Genomic DNA, 21,769 nt, shown 5'->3' with positions numbered 1-21,769 from the left:
TCCACATCCCCATCCTGATCCCCTCTCCCCACATCTCCATCCCCTCTCCCCATATCCCTGGCCCCTCTCCCCACATCTCCATCCCCACATCCCCATCCCCATCCCCTCTCCCCACACCCCCCAGCCCCTCCATCCCCCCCGTATCCCCCTGTCCTTACCCAGAGCGGACTTGGCGGCGGCCGAGGCCACGCGCGGATCCACCACGGAGGCCAGGAAGGCCACGGTGCTCATGACGGGGTTGCCGGACTGGCTGAAGGGGATGGGCTGGTAGGCCAAGGGCCCCAGCGAGGCCTCCGAGTCCTCCAGGTAGGGATCCTCGATGGGCAGGCGCAGGAAGTGCAGGATGCACTCGTCCTGCGTGCGGCTGCCCACGTGCTCCGACACCTTGTTCCAGTCGTCCTTGTACATCTCCAGGGCCTGGGGGACGGGGCTCAGTCAGAGGGGTCAGGCTGAGCTGGCCCCACAGACCCTGGCCCCATTTCCCTGTCCCCTGTGTCCCCTGTCTGTATATTCTCTGTCCTCAAATCCCTTATCCTCAAATCCCCTGTCCCCACTTCCCCATCCCATCCCTTATCCCCATATCCCTGTCCCCACATCCCCTGTCCCCATATTCTCTGTCCCCACATCCCCTGTCCCTATATCCTTTGTCCCCAAACCCACATCCCCTATCCCCACATCCTCTGTCCCTACGTCCCCTGTCCCAATATCCCCTGTCCCCACATCCCCTGTTCCCATACCCCTGGCCCCATTTCCCTGTCCCCACATCCCCTGTCCCCATATTCTCTGTCCCCACATCCCCTGTCCCTATACCCTTTGTCCCCAAACCCACATCCCCTATCCCCACGTCCCCTGTCTCCACATCCCATCCCCATTTCCCTGTCTCTGTGTCCCCTGTCCGTATGTTCTCAGTCCTCAAATCCCTTATCCTCAAATCCCCTGTCCCCACTTCCCCGTCCCATCCCTTACCCCCCTATCCCTGTCCCCATTTCCCTGTCCCCATATTCTCTGTCCCCACATCCCCTGTCCCTATATCCTTTGTCCCCACACCCACATCCCCTATCCCCACCTCCCCTGTCTCCACATCCCGTCCCCATTTCCCTGTCCCCACACCCACATCCCCTATCCCCACATCCTCTGTCCCTCTGTCCCCTGTCCCAATATCCACCGTCCCCACATGCCCTGGTCCCATACCCCTGTCCCCATTTCCCTGTCCATCCCTTGTCCCCATTTCCCTGTCCCTATATCCTCTGTCCCCAAACCCGCATCTTCTGTCTCCATATTCCCTGTCCCCACATCCCCTGTACCCATTTCCCTGTCCCCCACATGTCCTGTCCCCATATCCCCTCTCCCCTGTCCCCACATCTCCTGTCCTCACATCCCTTGTCCCCATTTCCCTGTCCCCACATCCCCTGCTGTCCCCACATCCCCTATCCCATCCTCTGTCCCTAAACCCCCTGTCCCTAAATCCCCTATCCCCATATCCCCTGTCCCCACACCCCCTCAGGTCCCCACATCCCTGGCTGTCCCCTGTCCCCCCGTGTCCCATGTCCCCTGTCCCAGCCCCTGTCCCACATCCCCTGCTGTCCCCACATCCCCTGCTGTCCCCATGTCCCCTGTCCCAGCCCCTGTCCCCTGCTGTCCCCATGTCCCCTGCTGTCCCCATGTCCCAGCCCCTGTCCCCACATCCCTGCTGTCCCCATGTCCCCTGCTGTCCCATATCCCTGTCCCAGCCCTGTCCCCTGCTGTCCCTGCTGTCCCCATGTCCCCTGTCCCAGCCCCTGTCCCCTGCTGTCCCCTGCTGTCCCCACGCACCTCCAGCAGCAGCAGCGTCTCCTGCTCCGTCCACTCGCGCGTGGCGCTGGCAGCCGCTTTGCTCTGCAGGGCGAGAGAGGAGGAGGAGGAGGATGAGGAGCCAGGGGGTGCCCAGGGGGTGCCCACCCACCCAGGGGTGCCCCACCCACACCCACCCACCCACACCCACCTTGGAGGGCACGTTCTTCTTGGTGTACATGTCGGTGCGGAGCCCGAAGTTCTGCATGTCGGCCGGCTTCTCCTTGCCCTTGTCGGGGAAGTTCAGCATCTGCTGCGAGGCCGAGCTGGGCTGCTGCGGGATGGGGGACAGGGGACACTGCTGGGCCGGGCCCGTGGGGTGGCACATCGGGTCCCCGGTGGCCCGGAGATGCCGTTTTGTCCCCATCACGGTGCGTGTGTCCCCGTTCCCCCATCACGGTGTGTGCGTGTCCCCATCACGGTGTGTGTGTGTCCCCATCACGGTGCGTGTGTGTCCCCATCACGGTGTGCGTGTGTCCCCATCATGGTGCGTGTGTCCCCATCATGGTGCGTGTGTCCCCATCACGGTGTGCGTGTCCCCATCATGGGTGTGTGTGTCCCCATCACGGTGTGTGCGTGTCCCCATCACGGTGTGCGTGTGTCCCCATCACGGTGTGTGTGTGTCCCCATCACGGTGTGTGTGTGTCCCCATCACGGTGTGTGCGTGTCCCCATCACGGTGTGTGTGTCCCCATCACGGTGTGTGTGTGTCCCCATCACGGTGTGCGTGTGTCCCCATCACGGTGTGTGTGTGTCCCCATCACGGTGTGCGTGTGTCCCCATCACGGTGTGTGTGTGTCCCCATCACGGTGTGTGTGTCCCCATCACGGTGTGTGTGTGTCCCCATCACGGTGCGTGTGTGTCCCCATCACGGTGTGTGCGTGTCCCCATCACGGTGTGTGTGTGTCCCCATCACGGTGTGTGTGTGTCCCCATCACGGTGTGTGCGTGTCCCCATCACGGTGTGCGTGTCCCCATCACGGTGTGCGTGTCCCCATCACGGTGTGCGTGTCCCCATCACGGTGTGTGTGTGTCCCCATCACGGTGTGTGTGTCCCCATCACGGTGTGTGTGTGTCCCCATCACGGTGTGTGTGTGTCCCCATCACGGTGTGTGTGTCCCCATCACGGTGTGTGTGTGTCCCCATCACGGTGTGTGTGTGTCCCCATCACGGTGTGTGTGTGTCCCCATCACGGTGTGTGTGTGTCCCCATCACGGTGTGTGTGTGTCCCCGTTCCCCCATCACGGTGTGTGTGTGTCCCCATCACGGTGTGTGTGTGTCCCCATCATGGTGTGTGTGTGTCCCCATCACGGTGTGTGTGTGCCCATCACGGTGTGCGTGTGTCCCCATCACGGTGTGTGCGTGTCCCCATCACGGTGCGTGTGTCCCCATCACGGTGTGCGTGTGTCCCCGTTCCCCCATCACGGTGTGTGTGTGTCCCCATCACGGCGAGTGCGTGTCCCCATCACGGTGTGTGCGTGTCCCCATCACGGTGTGTGTGTGTCCCCATCACGGTGTGTGCGTGTCCCCATCACGGTGTGTGCGTGTCCCCATCACGTGTGTGTGTGTCCCCATCACGGTGTGCGTGTGTCCCCATCACGGTGTGTGCGTGTCCCCATCACGGTGTGCGTGTGTCCCCATCACGGTGTGTGTGTGTCCCCATCACGGTGTGTGTGTGTGTCCCATCACGGTGCGTGTGTCCCCATCACGGTGTGTGCGTGTCCCCATCACGGTGTGTGCGTGTCCCCATCATGGTGTGTGTGTCCCCATCACGGTGTGTGCGTGTCCCCATCACGGTGTGTGTGTGTCCCCATCACGGTGTGTGCGTGTCCCCATCACGGTGTGTGCGTGTCCCCATCACGGTGTGTGCGTGTCCCCATCACGGTGTGTGCGTGTCCCCATCACGGTGTGTGCGTGTCCCCATCACGGTGTGTGTGTGTCCCCATCACGGTGTGCGTGTCCCCATCACGGTGTGTGTGTGTCCCCATCACGGTGCGTGTGTCCCCATCACGGTGTGTGTGTGTCCCCATCACGGTGTGTGCGTGTCCCCATCACGGTGTGTGCGTGTCCCCATCACGGTGTGTGCGTGTCCCCATCACGGTGTGTGTGTGTCCCCATCAGGGTGTGTGCGTGTCCCCATCACGGTGTGTGTGTGTCCCCATCATGGTGCGTGTGTCCCCATCATGGTGCGTGTGTCCCCATCAGGGTGTGTGCGTGTCCCCATCACGGTGTGTGTGTGTCCCCATCATGGTGTGTGTGTCCCCATCACGGTGTGTGCGTGTCCCCATTACGGTGTGCGTGTGTCCCCATCACGGTGTGTGTGTCCCCATCATGGTGTGTGCGTGCCCATCACGGTGTGTGTGTCCCCATCACGGTGTGTGTGTCCCCATCATGGTGTGTGTGTCCCCATCACGGTGTGTGCGTGTCCCCATCATGGTGTGTGTGTCCCCATCACGGTGTGTGCGTGTCCCCATCACGGTGTGTGCGTGTCCCCATCACGGTGTGCGTGTGTCCCCATCACGGTGTGTGTGTCCCCATCACGGTGTGTGTGTGTCCCCATCACGGTGTGTGTGTCCCCATCACGGTGTGCGTGTGTCCCCATCACGGTGTGTGTGTGTCCCCATCACGGTGTGTGTGTCCCCATCACGGTGTGTGTGTCCCCATCACGGTGTGTGCGTGTCCCCATCACGGTGTGTGTGTGTGCCCATCACGGTGTGCGTGTCCCCATCACGGTGTGTGTGTGTCCCCATCACGGTGTGCGTGTCCCCATCACGGTGCGTGTGTCCCCGTTCCCCCATCACGGTGTGTGTGTGTCCCCATCGCGTCGCTGCTCCCCCGGGGCAGGGCGGCATGCGAGGGGCAGGAAGGAGGAGGAGGAGGAGGAGGAGGAGGAGGGAAGGAGCCTTCCTCGGCACAGCGGCACGGGGGGGTTGCACGGACCCCCAAGGAGCCGCCTACCAGCTCCGCCTTGCCCTTCACCGTCTCGCTGGCCACCAGCTCCTCCATCTCTTTGCTCTTGCGGCCCGTCTTGGCGTCGCCGCCGTCGCTCTGCCGGCCCTGAGGCACCACGGATCGAAGCTGTGCATCCCCCACCCCCCGCCCCACCCCGCGCCCGGCCCCCGCACCGGGGGGACCGACCGGGGGGCGGCAGGGGGGGGTCGCGCTCCGGGTACCCCCCCTGGCACCCACCTGCGGCGTTTTGGGCTGCAGCGGCACCAGCCCCGAGGGCGTGTCGGCCAGCACGTGGAAGTGCGAGGTGGGCGGGGGGCCCATGGGGGTGGGCCGGCTCTCGGCGTCCACCTGGTAATTGATGAGACCCCACTGCTCCAGGAAGGCGTGGACCCTGCGGGGAGGGCGGGGCAGAGCGCGCTCAGTGCCCTGGCACAGGGGAGGGGGCTGCCAACGGTGCCAGGGGGACACTCCTGTGACACGGGAGTGGGCAGCCACCGATGCCAGGGTGACATCCCTGTGCCACAGGAGTGGGCAGCCATCAGTGCCAGGGGGCACTGAGCACCCTGTGACAGGGGAGGGGGCTGCCAACAGTGCCAGGGGGGCACTGAGCACAGTGTGACACTGGCACCAGGGGCAGAGCGCGCTCAGTGCCCTGGCACAGGGGAGGGGGCAGCCATCGGTGCCAGGGGGACACTCCTGTGCCATGGTGACACTGAGCACCCCCCTGTGACATGGCACTGGCGAGCCAACAGTGCCAGGGTGACATCCCTGTGCCATGGGAGTGGGCAGCCACCCGTGCCAGGGGGACACTGAGCACCCTGTGACACTGGCACCAGGGTCAGAGCACGCTGAGCACCCTGTGACATGGCACTGGGCAGCCACCAGTGCCAGGGGGACACTCCTGTGCCATGGGAGTGGGCAGCCACCAGTGCCAGGGGGACACTGAGCACCCCTGTGCCAAGGGACACTGACCATCCCCCTGTGCCAGGGGAGTGGGCAGCCAACAGTGCCAGGGGGACACTCCTGTGCCATGGTGACACTGAGCACTCTGTGCCATGGCACTGGACAGCCATCGATGACGGGGGGGACACTGAGCACCCTCCTGTGATATGGGATTGGATACCCAGCAGTGCCAGGGTGACACTGAGCACCCTGGGACCCTGGCACCACACAGATACCAACCCAACCCCAAACCCCAGGATGCCCAGCCCCCTGGCACCATGTGGGTACCAAACCAAACCCCCAAACCCCAGCACCTCCAGCCCCCTGGCACCATGTGGGTATCAAACCCCAAACCCCAGGATCTCCAGCCCCCTGGCACCACACAGATACCAACCCAACCCACAAACCTCAGGACCACGGGACCCTGGCACCATGTGGGTACCAACCCAACCCCCCAAACCCCAGCATCTCCAGCCCCCTGGCACCATGTGGGTGCCAACCCCCAACCCCAACATCCCCAGCCCCCTGGCACCATGTGGGTACCAAACCCCAAACCCCAGCATCTCCAGCCCCCTGGCACCACACAGATACCAACCCAACCCCAAATTGCAGGACTATGGGACCCTGGCACCACGTGGGTACCAATCCCAAACCGCAGGATCCCCAGCCCCCTGGCACCATGTGGGTACCAACCCCCAAACCCCAGCACCTCCAGCCCCCTGGCACCATATGGGTACCAACCCAACCCCCCAACCCCCCTGGCAGCACCAGGCGGTGCCAGCCCAGCCCGCTGGCACACCCACCGCATGATGGCACAGACATCCCCGGCCAGGTTCCTCCTGCAGGCCGTGGAGGTCAGGTACTCCTGCGGGTTCAGCCGGTACGTGTCGATCATGAAATTCCGGTATGCCAGGTATCTGCGGGGGCACGGGGGGCTCAGGGCCGGGCACGGGGGGCTCAGGGCCGGGCACGGCCCCGGGCAGGGCACGGGTGGGCACGGACAGGGGGTTTGGCCTCACATTTCGGGGGTCTTGGATTTGTTTTTGCCGTTGAAGAACTCGGGCAGGGCGCGGCGCTCGATGGCGTGGACGCTGCGGGAGGAGAGGGTGAGGGAGGAAGGGCAGCGGCCTCCTCATCCTCAGGGGAGGAAGGGCAGCACCCTCCTCATCCTCAGGGGAGGAAGGGCAGCAGCCTCCTCATCCTCAGGGGAGGAAGAGAGGTCTCCTCCTCACCCTCAGGGGATGAAGGGCCCTCAGGGAGGAAGGGCAGCCTCCTCATCCTCAGGGAGGAAGGGCCCTCATGGGAGGAAGGGCAGCCTCCTCATCCTCAGGGATGAAGGGCAGCGGCCTCCTCATCCTCAGGGGATGAAGGGCCCTCAGAGGAGGAAGGGCAGCAGCCTCCTCATCCTCAGGGGAGGAAGGGAAGCAGCCTCCTCATCCTCAGGGAGGAAGGGCACCCTCCTCATCCTCAGGGATGAAGGGCAGCCTCCTCATCCTCAGGGAGGAAGAACAGCACCCTCCTCATCCTCAGGGATGAAGGGCAGCCTCCTCATCCTCAGGGGATGAAGGGCAGCAGCCTCCTCCTCATCCTCAGGGATGAAGGGCAGCAGCCTCCTCATCCTCAGGGGAGGAAGAACAGCACCCTCCTCATCCTCAGGGAGGAAGGGCACCCTCCTCACCCTCAGGGGAGGAAGGGCAGCCTCCTCATCCTCAGGGGATGAAGGGCAGCCTCCTCATCCTCAGGGGATGAAGGGCAGCAGCCTCCTCATCCTCAGGGGAGGAAGGGCAGCAGCCTCCTCATCCTCAGGGGAGGAAGAGCGGCCTCCTCCTCACCCTCAGGGGATGAAGGGCCCTCATGGGAGGAAGGGCAGCCTCCTCATCCTCAGGGATGAAGGGCAGCACCCTCCTCATCCTCGGGAGGAGGGCGCCGTACCTGTTGTAGTCGAACCAGGCGGCGTAGCTGGGGATGATGATGTGATGCGTCTGCTCCGTCACGTTGTCCTCGTGCAGCTCCGGGTTCTTGGCCTGCTCCCCTTTGCTGCCCGCGCCGTTCTCCTCCTCGTCCTGCCCACACAGGGTGCCCTTCATCATCCTCACCTTCATCATCCTCACCTTCATCATCCTCACCTTCATCATCCTCACCTTCATCATCGTCACCTTCATCATCGTCACCTTCATCATCCTCACCTTCATCATCCTCACCTTCATCATTGTCACCCTTCATCATCCTCACCCTTCATCATCCTCACCTTCGTCATCCTCACCTTCATCATCCTCACCCTGCATCATCCTCACCCTTCATCATCCTCACCCTGCATCATCCTCACCTTCATCGTCACCCTTCATCATCCTCACCTTCGTCATCCTCGCCTTCATCATCCTCACCTTCATCATCCTCGCCCGTCATCATCCTCGCCTTCATCATCCTCACCCTTCATCATCCTCACCCTGCATCATCCTCGCCCTTCATCATCCTCACCCGTCATCATCCTCACCCTTCATCATCCTCACCTTCATCGTCACCTTCATCATCCTCGCCTTCATCATCCTCACCCTTCATCATCCTCGCCTTCATCATCCTCACCTTCATCATCCTCGCCTTCATCATCCTCGCCTTCATCATCCTCAGCCTTCATCATCCTCACCCTTCATCATCCTCACCTTCATCATTGTCACCCTTCATCATCCTCACCTTCATCATCCTCACCTTCATCATCCTCACCCTTCATCATCCTCACCTTCATCATCCTCACCTTCATCATCCTCACCTTCATCATCCTCAGCCTTCATCATCGTCACCATTCACCATCCTCACCCACAGCAGGATGAGGCAAAGGAACTCCTTTGAGCGCCCTTCATCATCCCCTCACCCATCACTCACAGAGATGAGACCAAACGGACCCCTTTGAGTGCCCTTCACATCTCACTTCACTCTCACCCTTCATCATCCTCACACCAGGATGAGGCAAAGGACCTTGGGCCCCTTCATCACCTTCATCATCCCTCACATCTCACATATAAAGCCCTCGTCCCTTCATCATCCTCACCCTTCATCATCCTCAGCCCTTCATCGCTCACCCTTCATCATCCTCACCTTCACATCCTCACACCAGGATGAGGACAAGGGACCCTTTTGAGTGCCCTTCATCATCCTCACCCTTCATCATCCTCACCCTTCACCATCCTCACCCACAGCAGGATGAGCAAGAATCCCCGTGAGGCCGCAAACAGCTCTTCACCCATCTCACACCAGGATAGGCAAAGGACCCTTCTGGGTGCCCTTCATCATCCTCACCCTTCATCATCCTCACCCACAGCAGCACCCCATGGGCAAAGAGATCCCTTTGAGCGCCCTTCATCATCCTCACCCACAGCAGGATGAGACCAACGGCCCTTTTGAGCGCCCTTCATCATCCTCACCCTTCACCATCCTCACCCACAGCAGGATGAGATCAAAGGACCCCTTTGAGTGCCCTTCATCATCCTCACCCTTCATCATCCTCACCCACACCAGGATGAGATCAAAGGACCCCTTTGAGCGCCCTTCATCATCCTCACACCAGGATAGGCAAAGGGACCCTTCTGGGTGCCCTTCCTCATCCTCACCCTGCATCATCCTCACCCTTCATCATCCTCACTCACACCAGGATGAGACCAAGGGACTAAAGGGACCCCTTGAGTGCCCTTCATCATCCTCAGCCTTCATCATCCTCACCCACACCAGGATGAGGCAAAGGAACTCCTTTGAGTGCCCTTCATCATCCTCACACCAGGATGAGGCAAAGGGACCCCTCTGAGCGCCCTTCATCATCCTCACCCTTCATCATCCTCACCCACAGCAGCACCCCATGGGCAAAGAGATCCCTTTGAGCACCCTTCATCATCCTCACCCTTCATCATCCTCACCCTTCATCATCCTCACCCACAGCAGGATGAGGCAAAGGGACTAAAGGGACCCCTTGAGCGCCCTTCATCATCCTCACCCTTCATCATCCTCACACAGGATAGGCAAAGGGATCCCTTTTGGGTGCTCTTCTCATCCTCACCCTTCATCATCCTCAGCCTTCATCATCCTCACCCTTCATCATCGTCACCCTTCATCATCCTCACCCTTCATCATCCCGCCATTCATCATCCTCACCCTTCATCCTCCTCACCCACAGCAGCACCCCATGGGCAAAGAGATCCCTTCATCATCCTCACCCTTCATCATCCTCACCCACAGCAGGATGAGGCCAAGCCTCACCCCAGGGATAAGGGAATGGCCCAAAACACCGTTTTTATCCCCAAAAAGAGGCACAAGGACAGAGAAAGGAGCAGTGCCCCCCACCCCAGCACGCCCCCCCGGGCTCACCTTGCCGGCCGTCTCCATGCTCTCATCCTCCTGCTCATCTGCAAGGGAGCAGCACAGGGTGGGTGGGTGGGTGTGGGCAGTGCCAGCCGGGGTGCCAGGGCTGTGCTGGGGCTGCCCACACTCACCCAGGTCTGTCATGGTGCCCCCTTTGACCGGCGCCGACTCCGAGTCCTTCTTGGTGTTGACTGTGGGGGGGGGAAAGGCTGCTGAGCACCCTGGGGACCCCAGGGTGGGTGGGGGGGGTGGGGGGGTGGGTGTGCCCCCACACGCACCTGTGGTGGGTGTGGTGTGCCCCCCCACACTCACCTGGTGGTGGGTGTGCCCCCACTCTCACCTGGTGGGTGGGTGGGTGTGCCCCCACACCACCAGGGTGGGTGGGTGTGCCCCCCACCTCACTTTGAGTGGGTGGTGTGCCCCCACACTTCACCTGGGTGGGTGGGTGGTGCCCCCCACACTCACTGTTGGTGTGCCCCACCACGGTGGGTGGTGCCCCCCACTCACCTGGGTGGGTGTGCCCTCCACACTCACCTGGGTGGGTGGGTGTGCCCCTCACACTCATTGGGTGGGTGTGCCCCCCCACTCACCTGGGTGGGTGGGTGTGCCCCCCCACTCTCACCTGGGTGGGTGGGTGCATGTGCCCCCACACTCATCTGGGTGGGTGGGTGGGTGTGCCCCCCACACTCACCTGGGTGGGTGGGTGGGTGTGCCCCCCACACTCACCTGGGTGGGTGGGTGTGCCCCCCACACTCACCTGGGTGGGTGTGCCCCCCACACTCACCTGGGTGGGTGGGTGGGGTGGGTGTGCCCCCCACTCTCACCTGGGTGGGTGGTGCCCCCCCTCTCACCTGGTGGTGGGGTGTGCCCCCACACTCACCTGAGTGGGTGGGTGGGTGTGCCCCACACTACCTGGGTGGGTGTGCCCCCCACTCACCTGGTGTGGTGTGCCCCCCACACTCACCTGGGTGGGTGGGTGGGTGGGTGTGCCCCCCACTCTCACCTGGGTGGGTGGGTGTGCCCCCCACACTCACCTGTCTTGGGCAGCGTCACCTCCTCCACGTTGGGCACAGGTGAGGGCTCATCCATGTCCTTGGTCAGGTCCTCCTGCTCCTCCTCGCGGTGCCCACGCTTGGATTTGTTATAGGGGGTGGAGGGTCTGCCAAGAGAGAGACCCCTCCCCATCAATGCTGACCCCCCCCAGGGGTGAATCCCCCAAACCCCCAGACCCCCCAAACCCCCCCCCATCAATGCTGACCCCCCCCAGGGGTGAAACCCCCCCAAACCCCAGACCCCCAAACCCCTCCATCAATGCTGACCCAGGGTGAATCCCCAGGCCCCCAAACCCCCCCCCATCATGCTGACCCCAGGGGTGAATCCCCCAAACCCCCAGACCCCCAAACCCAGACCCCCCAAACCCCCCCATCAATGCTGACCCCCCAGGGGTGAAACCCCAGACCCCAAACCCCCCCCATCAATGCTGACCCCCCCCAGGGGTGAATCCCCCAAACCCCCAGACCCCCCAAACCCCCCCCATCAATGCTGACCCCAGGGGTGAAACCCCCAGACCCCCCCATCAATGCTGACCCCCCCAGGGTGAAACCCCAAACCCCAGACCCCAAACCCCCCCCATCAATGCTGACCCCAGGGGTGAAACCCCAGACCCCCCAAACCCCGCCCAGGGTGAATCCCCAAACCCCAGACCCCCCCCATCAATGCTGACCCCCCCAGGGTGAATCCCCCAAACCCCCAGACCCCCCCATCAATGCTGACCCCAGGGGTGAAACCCCCAGACCCCCCAAACCCCCCCCCATCAATGCTGACCCCCCCCAGGGGTGAATCCCCCAAACCCCCAGACCCCCCAAACCCCCCCATCAATGCTGACCCCACCCAGGGGTGAATCCCCAACCCCCAGACCCCCCCATCAATGCTGACCCCAGGGTGAAACCCCAGACCCCCCCATCAATGCTGACCTCCCCCAGGGGTGAATCCCCAAACCCCCAGACCCCCAAACCCCCCCATCAATGCTGACCCCAGGGGTGAAACCCCCAAACCTCCAGACCCCCAAACCCCCCCCATCAATTGTGACCTCCCCCAGGGTGAATCCCCCAGACCCCAAACCCCCCCCATCAATGCTGACCCCAGGGGTGAATCCCCCAAACCCCCAAACTCCCCCCCCATCAATGCTGACCCCAGGGGTGAAACCCCAGACCCCCAAACCCCCCCCAGGGGTGAATCCCCCAAACCCCCAGACCCCCCAAACCCCCTCCCCACCCAGCTCACCCCTTCTTGGCGTTCTTCTTCTTGGCCTCGGGGGTGGGTGAGGGAGAGGGCGAGCGCTTCCTCTTCTTGTAATTCCCCCCTTTCTTATCCCGCCGGTCTGAGTCGGGGCTGTTCACCTGGGGGGCAGCGTGGGGGGGTCCGGCTGAGCACGCTGAGACCCCCCCAGGACCCCTCCCCAAATTGGCTCTGAGCTGGTTCTCACCTCATCCCCCAAAAACCCCTCCTGCACCCCTGGAGCCCCCCATGACCCCCCCAAACTCCCCTCCTGCACCCCCTGGAACCCCCCAAAAATCCCTCCTGTACCCCTGGAACCCCCCATGAACCCCCCAACCTCTCCCAAAAATCCCTCCTGTACCCCTGGAACCCCCCAACCTCTCCCAAAAATCCCTCCTGTACCCCTGGAACCCCCCAAAACCTTCCTCCAACACCCCTGGAACCCCCTGGAACCCCCCAAACCTCCTCTCCTGCCCCCCCAGAGACCCCCCATGACCCCCCAAAAACCTCATCCGTCAGCGTTTTGGCCGAGATCTTCTTCCTGCGGGTCACGGCGCTCTTCTCATCCGTCACCTCGTAATCCTCCTCGTTCATCCACTCATTGAAGGTGTCCGTGTCCAGGATCCACTTGGCGTGCACCTGCAGGCCAGGGGAGGGGCTGGCTCAGCGAAAAACGGGGGGCTCCAGGTGCCCCCCAAACCTGGGGGTCCCCCCCGGTACCTTCCGGGGTTTCTCCGGTGTCGGGGGATCCTCCACGGACGCCTCGATCTCGCTGGCCGGGATCCAGGTGTCGTAGCTGTGGTGAGCAAAGGGTTAAAGTGGCACCCACAGAGATTTGGGGGGGCACAGGGGGGGTCCCCGAAATCTTCAGGCCCCCCACCCCTCACCTGTCGGGGTAGTAGCCCCAGTGCAGCAGCACCTGCTTGTCGCGCTTCATGACGGGCCGGACCCACTCCTCTGCGGGACAGACAGACAGACGGACACACAGGGGTTCTGGGGGGTCTGCAGCGCTCTGTGCACCCCAAAACTCCCCTTCTGCACCCCCTGGAGCCCCCCCAAAAACCTCACCTTGCTCTGGATCCCATAGAGCGCCCTGGGATCCCCCAAATTCCCCTCCTGCACCCACCTTCCTCTGCACTCCTGGAGACCCCTGGGACCCCCCAAAAACCCCTCCTGTACCCCCTGGGACCCCCCAAAAACCTCATCCTGCACCACCTTGCTCTGGATCCCATGGGAGCCCCTGGGATCCCCCAAATTCCCCTCCTGCACTCATCTTCCTCTGCACTCCTGGAGACCCCCAAAACCTCCCTCCAACACCCCTGGAACCCCCTGTGACCCCCCAAGAACTCCCCCAAACCCCCTTCCTGCACCCCTGGAGCCTCCCATGACCCCCCAAAAACTCCTCTGTACCCCCTGGGACCCCCCAAAAACCTCACCCTGCACTCACCTTGCTCTGGATCCCATAGAGCCCCCTGGGATCCCCCAAATTCCCCTCCTGCCCTCATCTTCCTCTGCACTCCTGGAGCCCCCCAAAACCTCCCTCCAACACCCCTGGAACCCCCAGAGCCCCCCCAAAAAAACCCCAAACCCCCCTCCTGCACCCACCTTCTTCTGTGCCCCTGGAGCCCCCCAAAACCTCCCTCCAACACCCCTGTGACCCCCAAAAACCCCCCCAAACCCCCCTCTGCACCCCTGGAGCCCCCATGACCCCCTAAAACCCCTTCCTGCACCCTGTGCCCCCCAAAACCCCCTTTCTGCACCCCTGGAGCCCCCTGTGACATCCCAAAACCCCCAAAAACCCTCCTGCACCCCTGGAGCCCTCCAAACCCCTCCTGCACCCCCTGGAGCCCCCTGTGACATCCCAAAGCCCCCTTTCTGCCCCACCAGAAACCCCCCAAACCCCCTCCTGTACCCCTGCAGCCCCCCATGACCCCCCAAACCCCCCTCCTGCACCCCTGGAGCCCCCCCAAACCCCCTTTGTGCACGCACCCTCCTCCAGGTTGCCGGGCACGGGGCACACGATGTGCGACGCGTTGCTCTTGTCCTCGGTCACGGTGCCCTGTGACAGCCAGGGGGACAAACCCAGGGTGAGACTGAGTCAAACCCTGCCATGAACCCCCCTCCCTGTGCCCACCTGTGCCCCCAAACTGGCACTGCCACCCACCTGGTGCCTCTTGACAATGTCCTTGAGCTTCCCCAGCAGCTTGGGCTCAATCTCCTGCTGCAGGAAGATGTTGGGCCGAGCCAGGCAATTGTTCTAGGGAGCAAATTGGGGGCAAGGCTGTGAATTGAGGAGGGGGAGGCGCACGAGGAGGGGGCTCTGGGGGTGAGATTTGGGGGTTCTGGGGGGGCTCTCTCTCACCTGCACCAGGGATTTCTCGATGGTCATGAACATCTCCACGTTGCGGTCCATGCGCGAGGGATTCTGGAAATCGAAACGCCGCCTTATTGGAAGAAAAGAGCGACTCTCATGAAAGCCACAGCTCAGGTCTCCTCGTCAGCACCCCCAAAGCTGGGGGAAATTTGGGGAATTTGGGGGAAATTTGGGGAATTTGGGGAATTTGGGGGAAATTTGGGGAGGGGGAGGGAGTGGGACACATATCTGGACCCCATCAGGGTCCATGGTGACAAAGGGGGACACGTCCCAGCGCTGGTTTGCTCTGGAGGTGACAACCCAAGGAGGGGACCCCCAGCTCTGTCACCCCCACCCCAGGGACCCCCCCACCCCAGGGACCCCCCCCCAGGACCCCCATGCTCACCATCCTTGGTCGCTCTTGAATTTATAGGCGGCTGCCAGGATGTGGCACAGGGCTCCCCCCGCCTTGAAATCCAGGAAGCATTTGATCTGCAAGGGGAGAGGGGTCAGGGGACAGGGACAGCGTCCTCATGGGGGGACATGTCCTCCTTGGGGTGCCATCCCCTTGTCTGGGTGCCATCCCTTTCTCTGGGTGCCATCCCCTTTTTGAGGTGCCATGCCCATGCCTAAGTGACACCCCCATGTCTGGGTGCCACCCCCTTGTTAGGGTGACATTCCAATATCTGGGTGCCATCCCTTTCTCTGGGTGCCATCCCCTTGTTAGGGTGACATTCCTATGTCTGGGTGCCATCCCCTTGTTAGGGTGACATTCCTGTGTCTGGGTGACATAACCTTGTCTGGGTGCCATCCCCTTTTTGGGGTGCCATCCCCATGCCTAAGTGCCATCCCTTTGTTAGGGTGACATTCCTATGTCTGGTGCCATCCCTTTTTGGGTGCCATCCCCATGCCTAAGTGCCATCCCTTTGTTAGGGTGGCACCCTTTTTCTGGGTGCCATCCCCTTTTTGAGGTGCCATGCCCATGCCTAAGTGACATCCCCATGTCTGGGTGCCATCCCCTTGTTAGGGTGACATTCCCATGTCTGGGTGACATAACCTTGTCTGGGTGCCATCCCCTTCTCTGGGTGCCATCCCCTTGTTAGGGTGACATTCCTGTGTCTGGGTGACATAACCTTATCTGGGTGCCATCCCCTTTTTGAGGTGCCATCCCCTTGTTAGGGTGCCATTCCTATGTCTGGGTGCCATCCCCTTGTCTGGGTGCCATCCCTTTGTCTGGGTGCCATCCCCTTTTTGGGGTGCCATCCCCATGCCGAAGTGCCATCCCTTTGTTAGGGTGGCACCCCTTTTTCTGGGTGCCATCCCCTTTTTGAGGTGCCATCCCCTTGTTAGGGTGACATTCCTATGTCTGGGTGCCATCCCTTTCTCTGGGTGCCATCCCTTTGTTAGGGTGACATTCCTGTGTCTGGGTGACATTCCTATGTCTGGGTGCCATCTCCTTTTTGGGGTGACATCCCCATGCCTAAGTGCCATCCCTTTGTTAGGGTGGCACCCTTTTTCTGGGTGCCATCCCCTTTTTGAGGTGCCATGCCCATGCCTAAGTGACATTCCCATGTCTGGGTGCCATCGCTGTCTCTGGGTGCCATCCCCTTGTTAGGGTGACATTCCTATGTCTGGGTGACATAACCTTGTCTGGGTGCCATCCTTTTCTCTGGGTGCCATCCCCATGCCAAAGTGCCATCCCTTTGTTAGGGTGGCACCCTTTTTCTGGGTGCCATCCCCTTTTTGAGGTGCCATGCCCATGCCTAAGTGACACCCCCATGTCTGGGTGCCATCCCCTTGTTAGGGTGACATTCCCATGTCTGGGTGCCATCCCATGCCAAAGTGACATCCCTTTGTTAGGGTGGCACCCTTTTTCTGGGTGCCATCCCCTTTTTGGGGTGCCATCCCCTTGTCTGGGTGCCATTCCCATGTCTGGGTGCCATCCCTTTCTCTGGGTGCCATCCCCTTGTTAGGGTGCCATTCCTATGTCTGGGTGCCATCCCCTTTTTGGGGTGCCATCCCCATGCCAAAGTGCCATCCCTTTGTTAGGGTGGCACCCTTTTCCTGGGTGCCATCCCCTTTTTGGGGTGCCATCCCCATGCCAAAGTGCCATCCCTTTGTTAGGGTGGCACCCTTTTTCTGGGTGCCATCCCCTTTTTGGGGTGCCATCCCTTTGTTAGGGTGGCACCCTTTTTCTGGGTGCCATCCCCTTTTTGAGGTGCCATGCCCATGCCTAAGTGACACCCCCATGTCTGGGTGCCATCCCCTTGTTAGGGTGCCATTTCCTTTTTGGGGTGACACCCCCTTATTGTGGTGCCATGCCCACGTTTAGGTGACTTCCCCATGTCTGAGTGACACCCAATTGTTGGGGTGCCATCCCCATGTCTGGGTGTCATCCCCATCTTTAGGTGACATTCCCATGCCTAAGTGCCATCCCCTTGTCTGGGTGGCATCCCTTGTTGGGGTGACACCTCCATGTTTAGGTGACACCCTTTGTCTGGGTGCCATCCCCTTGTTAGGCTGCCATTTCCTTTTTGGGGTGACATCCCCATGTCTGGGTGACATCCCTTTGTCTGCATGACATCCCCTTGTTGGGGTGACATCCCCATGTTCAGGTGCCACCTCCTTGTTGGGGTGCCATCCTCATGTTTAGGTGACATCCCCATGTCCAGGTGACATCCCCTCATAGGGTGTCATTTCCTTTTTGGGGTGCCATCCCCTTATTGGGGTGCCATTCTCATATTTAAGTGACATCCCCATGTTTAGGTGACATCCCTTTGTCTGGGTGCCATCTCCTTTTTGGGGTGACATCCCCATGTCTGGGTGCCATCCCCTTGTCTGGGTGACATCCCCTTTTTGGGGTGACATCCCCATGTCTGGGTGCCATCCCCTTGTCTGGGTGCCATCCCCTTTTTGGGGTGACATCCCCATGTGCAGGTGCCATCCCTTTGTCTGGGTGCCGTCTCGTTTTTGGGGTGACATCCCCATGCCTAAGTGCCATCCCCTAGTCTGGGTGACATCCCCTTTTTGGGGTGACATCCCCATGTCTGGGTGACATCCCTTTGTCTGGGTGACATCCCCATGTCTGGGTGCCATCCCCTTTTTGGGGTGACATCCCCATGTCTGGGTGCCATCCCCTTTTTGGGGTGACATCCCCATGTCTGGGTGCCATCCCTTTGTCTGGGTGCCATCCCCTTTTTGGGGTGACATCCTCTTGTCTGGGTGACATCTCCATATTTAGGTGACATCCCCATGTCTGGGTGCCATCCCCTTTTGGGGTGACATCCCCATGCCTAAGTGCCATCCCCTTGTCTGGGTGCCATCCCCTTTTTGGGGTGCCATCCTCTTGTCTGGGTGACATCTCCATATTTAGGTGACATGCCCTTGTCTGGGTGCCATCCCCTTTTTGGGGTGACATCCTCTTGTCTGGGTGACATCTCCATATTTAGGTGACATCCCCATGTCTGGGTGCCATCCCCTTGTCTGGGTGTCACCCTCTCACAGGGTGCCATCCCCTCCCTAGGGTGACATCCCCTTGTCCCCTTGGGATTCTGTCCCTGCTGTGCTCTGTCCCTGTGTGGGGACACTGTCCCCAAGTCCTTTGGGGCTGTCCTGGTGTCCCCTTGGGATTCTGTCCCTGCTGGGCCCTGTCCCTGTCCCTGTGTGGTCACACTGTCCCCAGCACTGTCCCCAGCACTCCAGGCCATGTCCCTGCCCAGGGCACTGCCACTGGCTGCTGTCCATGGTCACCTGCTGTCCCCAAAGCCACCTGAACGCTCAACGGTGTCACCAGGGCCATGTCCCTGCTCAGGGCTGTGTCCCCAGGGCTGTCCCCAGGTATTGGGGTGCTGTCCCTGCTCAGGGCTGTCCCCAGGTATTGGGGTGCTGTCCCTGCTCAGGGTTGTCCCCAGGTATTGGGGTGCTGTCCCTACTTGGAGCTTTGTCCCCAGCTCTTTGGGGACACTGGGGACGTGTCCTCAGGGTGGTCCCCAGGTATTGGGGTGCTGTCCCTGCTCAGGGCTGTGTCCCCAGGGCTGTCCCCAGGTACTGGGGTGCTGTCCCTGCTCGGGGTGTCCCCAAGTATTGGGGTGTTGTCCCTGTTCTGGGCTGTGTCCCCAGGGCTGTCCCCAGGTATTGGGGTGCTGTCCCTGCTCAGGGGTGTCCCCAAGTATTGGGGTGCTGTCCCTGTTCTGGGTTGTGTCCCCGGGGCTGTCCTCAGGTATTGGGGTGCTGTCCCTGCTCAGGGGTGTCCCCAAGTATTGGGGTGCTGTCCCTGCTCAGGGCTGTGTCCCCAGGGCTGTCCCCAGGTATTGGGGTGCTGTCCCTGCTCAGGGTTGTCCCCAGGTATTGGGGTGCTGTCCCTACTCAGGGCTGTGTCCCCAGCTCTTTGGGGACATTGGGGACGTGTCCTCAGGGTTGTCCCCAGGTATTGGGGTGCTGTCCCTGCTCAGGGCTGTGTCCCCAGGGCTGTCCCCAAGTATTGGGGTGCTGTCCCTGCTCTGGGTTGTGTCCCCAGGTATTGGGGTGCTGTCCCTACTTGGAGCTTTGTCCCCAGCTCTTTGGGGACATTGGGGACGTGTCCTCAGGGTTGTCCCCAGGTATTGCGGTGCTGTCCCTGCTCAGGGGTGTCCCCAGGTATTGGGGTGTTGTCCCTGTTCTGGGTTGTGTCCCCAGGTAATTGGGTGCTGTCCCTACTTGGAGCTTTGTCCCCAGCTCTTTGGGGACATTGGGGACGTGTCCTCAGGGCTGTCCCCAGGTATTGGGGTGCTGTCCCTGCTCAGGGCTGTGTCCCCAGGGCTGTCCCCAGGTATTGGGGTGCTGTCCCTACTTGGAGCTTTGTCCCCAGCTCTTTGGGGACACTGGGGACGTGTCCTCAGGGTGGTCCCCAGGTATTGGGGTGCTGTCCCTGCTCATCAGGGCCATCAAGGCCATGTCCCCAGATCCCTGGGGTTCTGTCCCCAGGTCTCTGGGCTTTGTCCCTGCTCAGGCTCCTGTCCCTGGGCATTGTGGGGACATCCTGATGCCATCCCTGGATATTGGGGGTGCTGTCCCCAATTAGGGCTTTGTCCCCTCTTCTTTGGGGCTCCTCCCTGGCTATCCAGGACCCCATCCCAGGGCCATCCCTGCGCCTTTGGGGCACTGTCCCTGCTCTGAGCCTTGTCCCTGACATGTCCCCAGCCCTGTGGGGTCCTGTCCCCACATCTTCGGGGTGCTCTCCTCAACTTGGGCTTTGTCCCCCCCATTCTTGGGGGGCTCTGCCCTGGATCCACGAGGCTCCATCCCCACACCCCCTGCTCTGAGCCTTGTCCCTGACATGTCCCCAGCCCTGTGGGGTCCTGTCCCCGCATCTTTGGGGTCCTGTCCCCGCATCTTTGGGGCGCTCTCTTCAATCTGGGCTTTGTCCCCCCCATTCTTTGGGGCTCTTCCTCACCTCGCCCCACAACCACAAGGTTCCATCCCCACACCCCCTGCTCTGAGCCTTGTCCCTGTCCACCAGGGCCATGTCCCCTGCTCTGAGCCTTGTCCCTGACATGTCCCCAGCCCTGTGGGGTCCTGTCCCCACACCTTCGGGGTGCTGTCCCCACATCTTTGAGGCGCTCTCCTCAATCTGGGCTTTGTCCCCCCCATTCTTTGGGGCTCTTCCCCACCTCACCCCACAACCACGAGGCTCCATCCCCACACCCCCTGCTCTGAGCCTTGTCCCTGCTCACCAGGGCCATGTCCCCTGCTCTGAGCCTTGTCCCTGACATGTCCCCAGCCCTGTGGGCTGCTGTCCCCACATCTTCGGGGTCCTGTCCCCACATCTTTGGGGTGCTCTCCTCAATCTGGGCTTTGTCCCCCCCATTCTTGGGGGCTCTGCCCTGGATCCACGAGGTTCCATCCCCACACCCCCTGCTCTGAGCCTTGTCCCTGCTCACCAGGGCCGTGTCCCCAGCCCTGTGGGGTCCTGTCCCCGCATCTTTGGGGTCCTGTCCCCGCATCTTTGGGGCGCTCTCTTCAATCTGGGCTTTGTCCCCCCATTCTTTGGGGCTCTTCCCCACCTCGCCCCACAACCACGAGGCTCCATCCCCGCACCCCCCGCTCTGACCCTCGCCCCCCGCTCCCCGCGTGTCCCCCACCGGCCCCGCGGGGTCCCGCCCGCCTTGTCCCCGCGTCCCCCCGCTTCCCCCGCGGCTCTCACCGGCAGCTTGGTGAGGGGCGCGTTGCTGACGTGCTTGCCGAACACCTCCTCCTGGAACTGCAGCAGCTGCACCACCAGGCTCGACAGCGATTTGTTGGTGGGGGGCTCTGCCTGGATGTACTGCGGGGCCGGGGGCTCAGCGCGGCCGCCGCGGCCGCTGAGGGGAGGGGGGGGCGCGATGGCGGCGGCGGCGCCGTGACAGGCCGGGCCCGGCGTGGCGGCGGCGGGCGCGGGCGGCGGCGCCGCGGTTCCGCGCACTTACCTTCTTGTAGTTCTTGCCGAGCCACAGCCGCACGTTGTCGAACTGGCTGACGGTGTCCGAGGCCTCGTAGTACTTGACGTTGGGGCCGCCGTCCTTCTTCCGCACCGCCATCTTGAGCGGGCCGGGCCGCGCCGCCGCCTCCGCCCGCCACTGCCGCCCCCTGCCGGCCCCGCGCCGCCACGGCCGCGCCCGCCGCCGCCGCCGCCTCCGGTCGCTGTCCCCGGTCCCGCTGTCCCCGGTCCCGCTGTCCCCGTTCCCGGTCGCTGTCTCCGCCGCTCGTCCCGGCCCCGCTCGCTGTTAAAGCCCCGCCGCCCCCTTTGGTGCCCTCCCGTTCCCGCACTGCCGCTCCCGCCGCCGCCGCTGCCGCCCCCTGGCGGTGCCGCTCCCGCACTGCCGCTCCCGCCCGGTGTTGCCGGTGCCGATCGCTGTTCCCGCTCCCGCCCGGTTTTACCGGCCCTGGTCGATTTCCCGCTCCCGCACCGCCACCTCCTATCGTTCTTCACGACCCCGATCGTTCTTCACGACCCCGATCGCGGTTCCCGGCCCCGTTGTACCGCCCGCCGGTCCCGCCGCGCCCGCCACCGCCTCCTGCTGGTGCCGCTCCCGCCGTTCCCGCCGTCCCCGCTG

The 21,769-nt window shown here is 62.3% G+C and overlaps 1 protein-coding gene across 6 annotated transcripts in view; it reads right to left on the bottom strand.

The window, feature by feature from the left end:
• SMARCC2 (SWI/SNF related, matrix associated, actin dependent regulator of chromatin subfamily c member 2) overlaps positions 1-21,304 on the bottom strand; it is a 37,426-nt gene extending 16,122 nt beyond the window's left edge. For 2 of the 6 annotated variants that reach the window (XM_064734637.1, XM_064734638.1), the window contains exons 1-21: positions 21,143-21,302; positions 20,881-21,000; positions 15,106-15,191; positions 14,709-14,790; positions 14,511-14,603; positions 14,336-14,405; positions 13,234-13,303; positions 13,067-13,142; positions 12,854-12,985; positions 12,353-12,468; positions 11,104-11,228; positions 10,201-10,260; positions 10,076-10,113; positions 7,655-7,785; positions 6,742-6,813; positions 6,526-6,639; positions 5,018-5,171; positions 4,787-4,885; positions 1,982-2,104; positions 1,813-1,875; positions 159-417 (exon numbers count right to left, since the gene is read on the bottom strand). In XM_064734637.1, the coding sequence (XP_064590707.1) occupies positions 159-417; positions 1,813-1,875; positions 1,982-2,104; positions 4,787-4,885; positions 5,018-5,171; positions 6,526-6,639; positions 6,742-6,813; positions 7,655-7,785; positions 10,076-10,113; positions 10,201-10,260; positions 11,104-11,228; positions 12,353-12,468; positions 12,854-12,985; positions 13,067-13,142; positions 13,234-13,303; positions 14,336-14,405; positions 14,511-14,603; positions 14,709-14,790; positions 15,106-15,191; positions 20,881-21,000; positions 21,143-21,253 (2,194 nt within the window). In that variant the 5' untranslated portion in view covers positions 21,254-21,302. Of the gene's footprint in view, positions 1-158; positions 418-1,812; positions 1,876-1,981; positions 2,105-4,786; positions 4,886-5,017; positions 5,172-6,525; positions 6,640-6,741; positions 6,814-7,654; positions 7,786-10,075; positions 10,114-10,200; positions 10,261-11,103; positions 11,229-12,352; positions 12,469-12,853; positions 12,986-13,066; positions 13,143-13,233; positions 13,304-14,335; positions 14,406-14,510; positions 14,604-14,708; positions 14,791-15,105; positions 15,192-20,880; positions 21,001-21,142 lie in introns of all 6 variants that reach the window. The other 4 variants (XM_064734634.1, XM_064734633.1, XM_064734636.1 and 1 more) reach the window with 4 other exon arrangements.
• Between the last annotated feature and the right edge of the window lie 465 nt (positions 21,305-21,769).

The sequence above is a fragment of the Zonotrichia leucophrys genome, chromosome 29 (genome assembly GCF_028769735.1).
Source record: "Zonotrichia leucophrys gambelii isolate GWCS_2022_RI chromosome 29, RI_Zleu_2.0, whole genome shotgun sequence".
NCBI classification, from domain to species: Eukaryota; Metazoa; Chordata; class Aves; order Passeriformes; family Passerellidae; genus Zonotrichia; species Zonotrichia leucophrys.
Note: the sequence above shows the minus strand (reverse complement) of the source record. Positions and strands in the feature narration are given on the sequence as shown.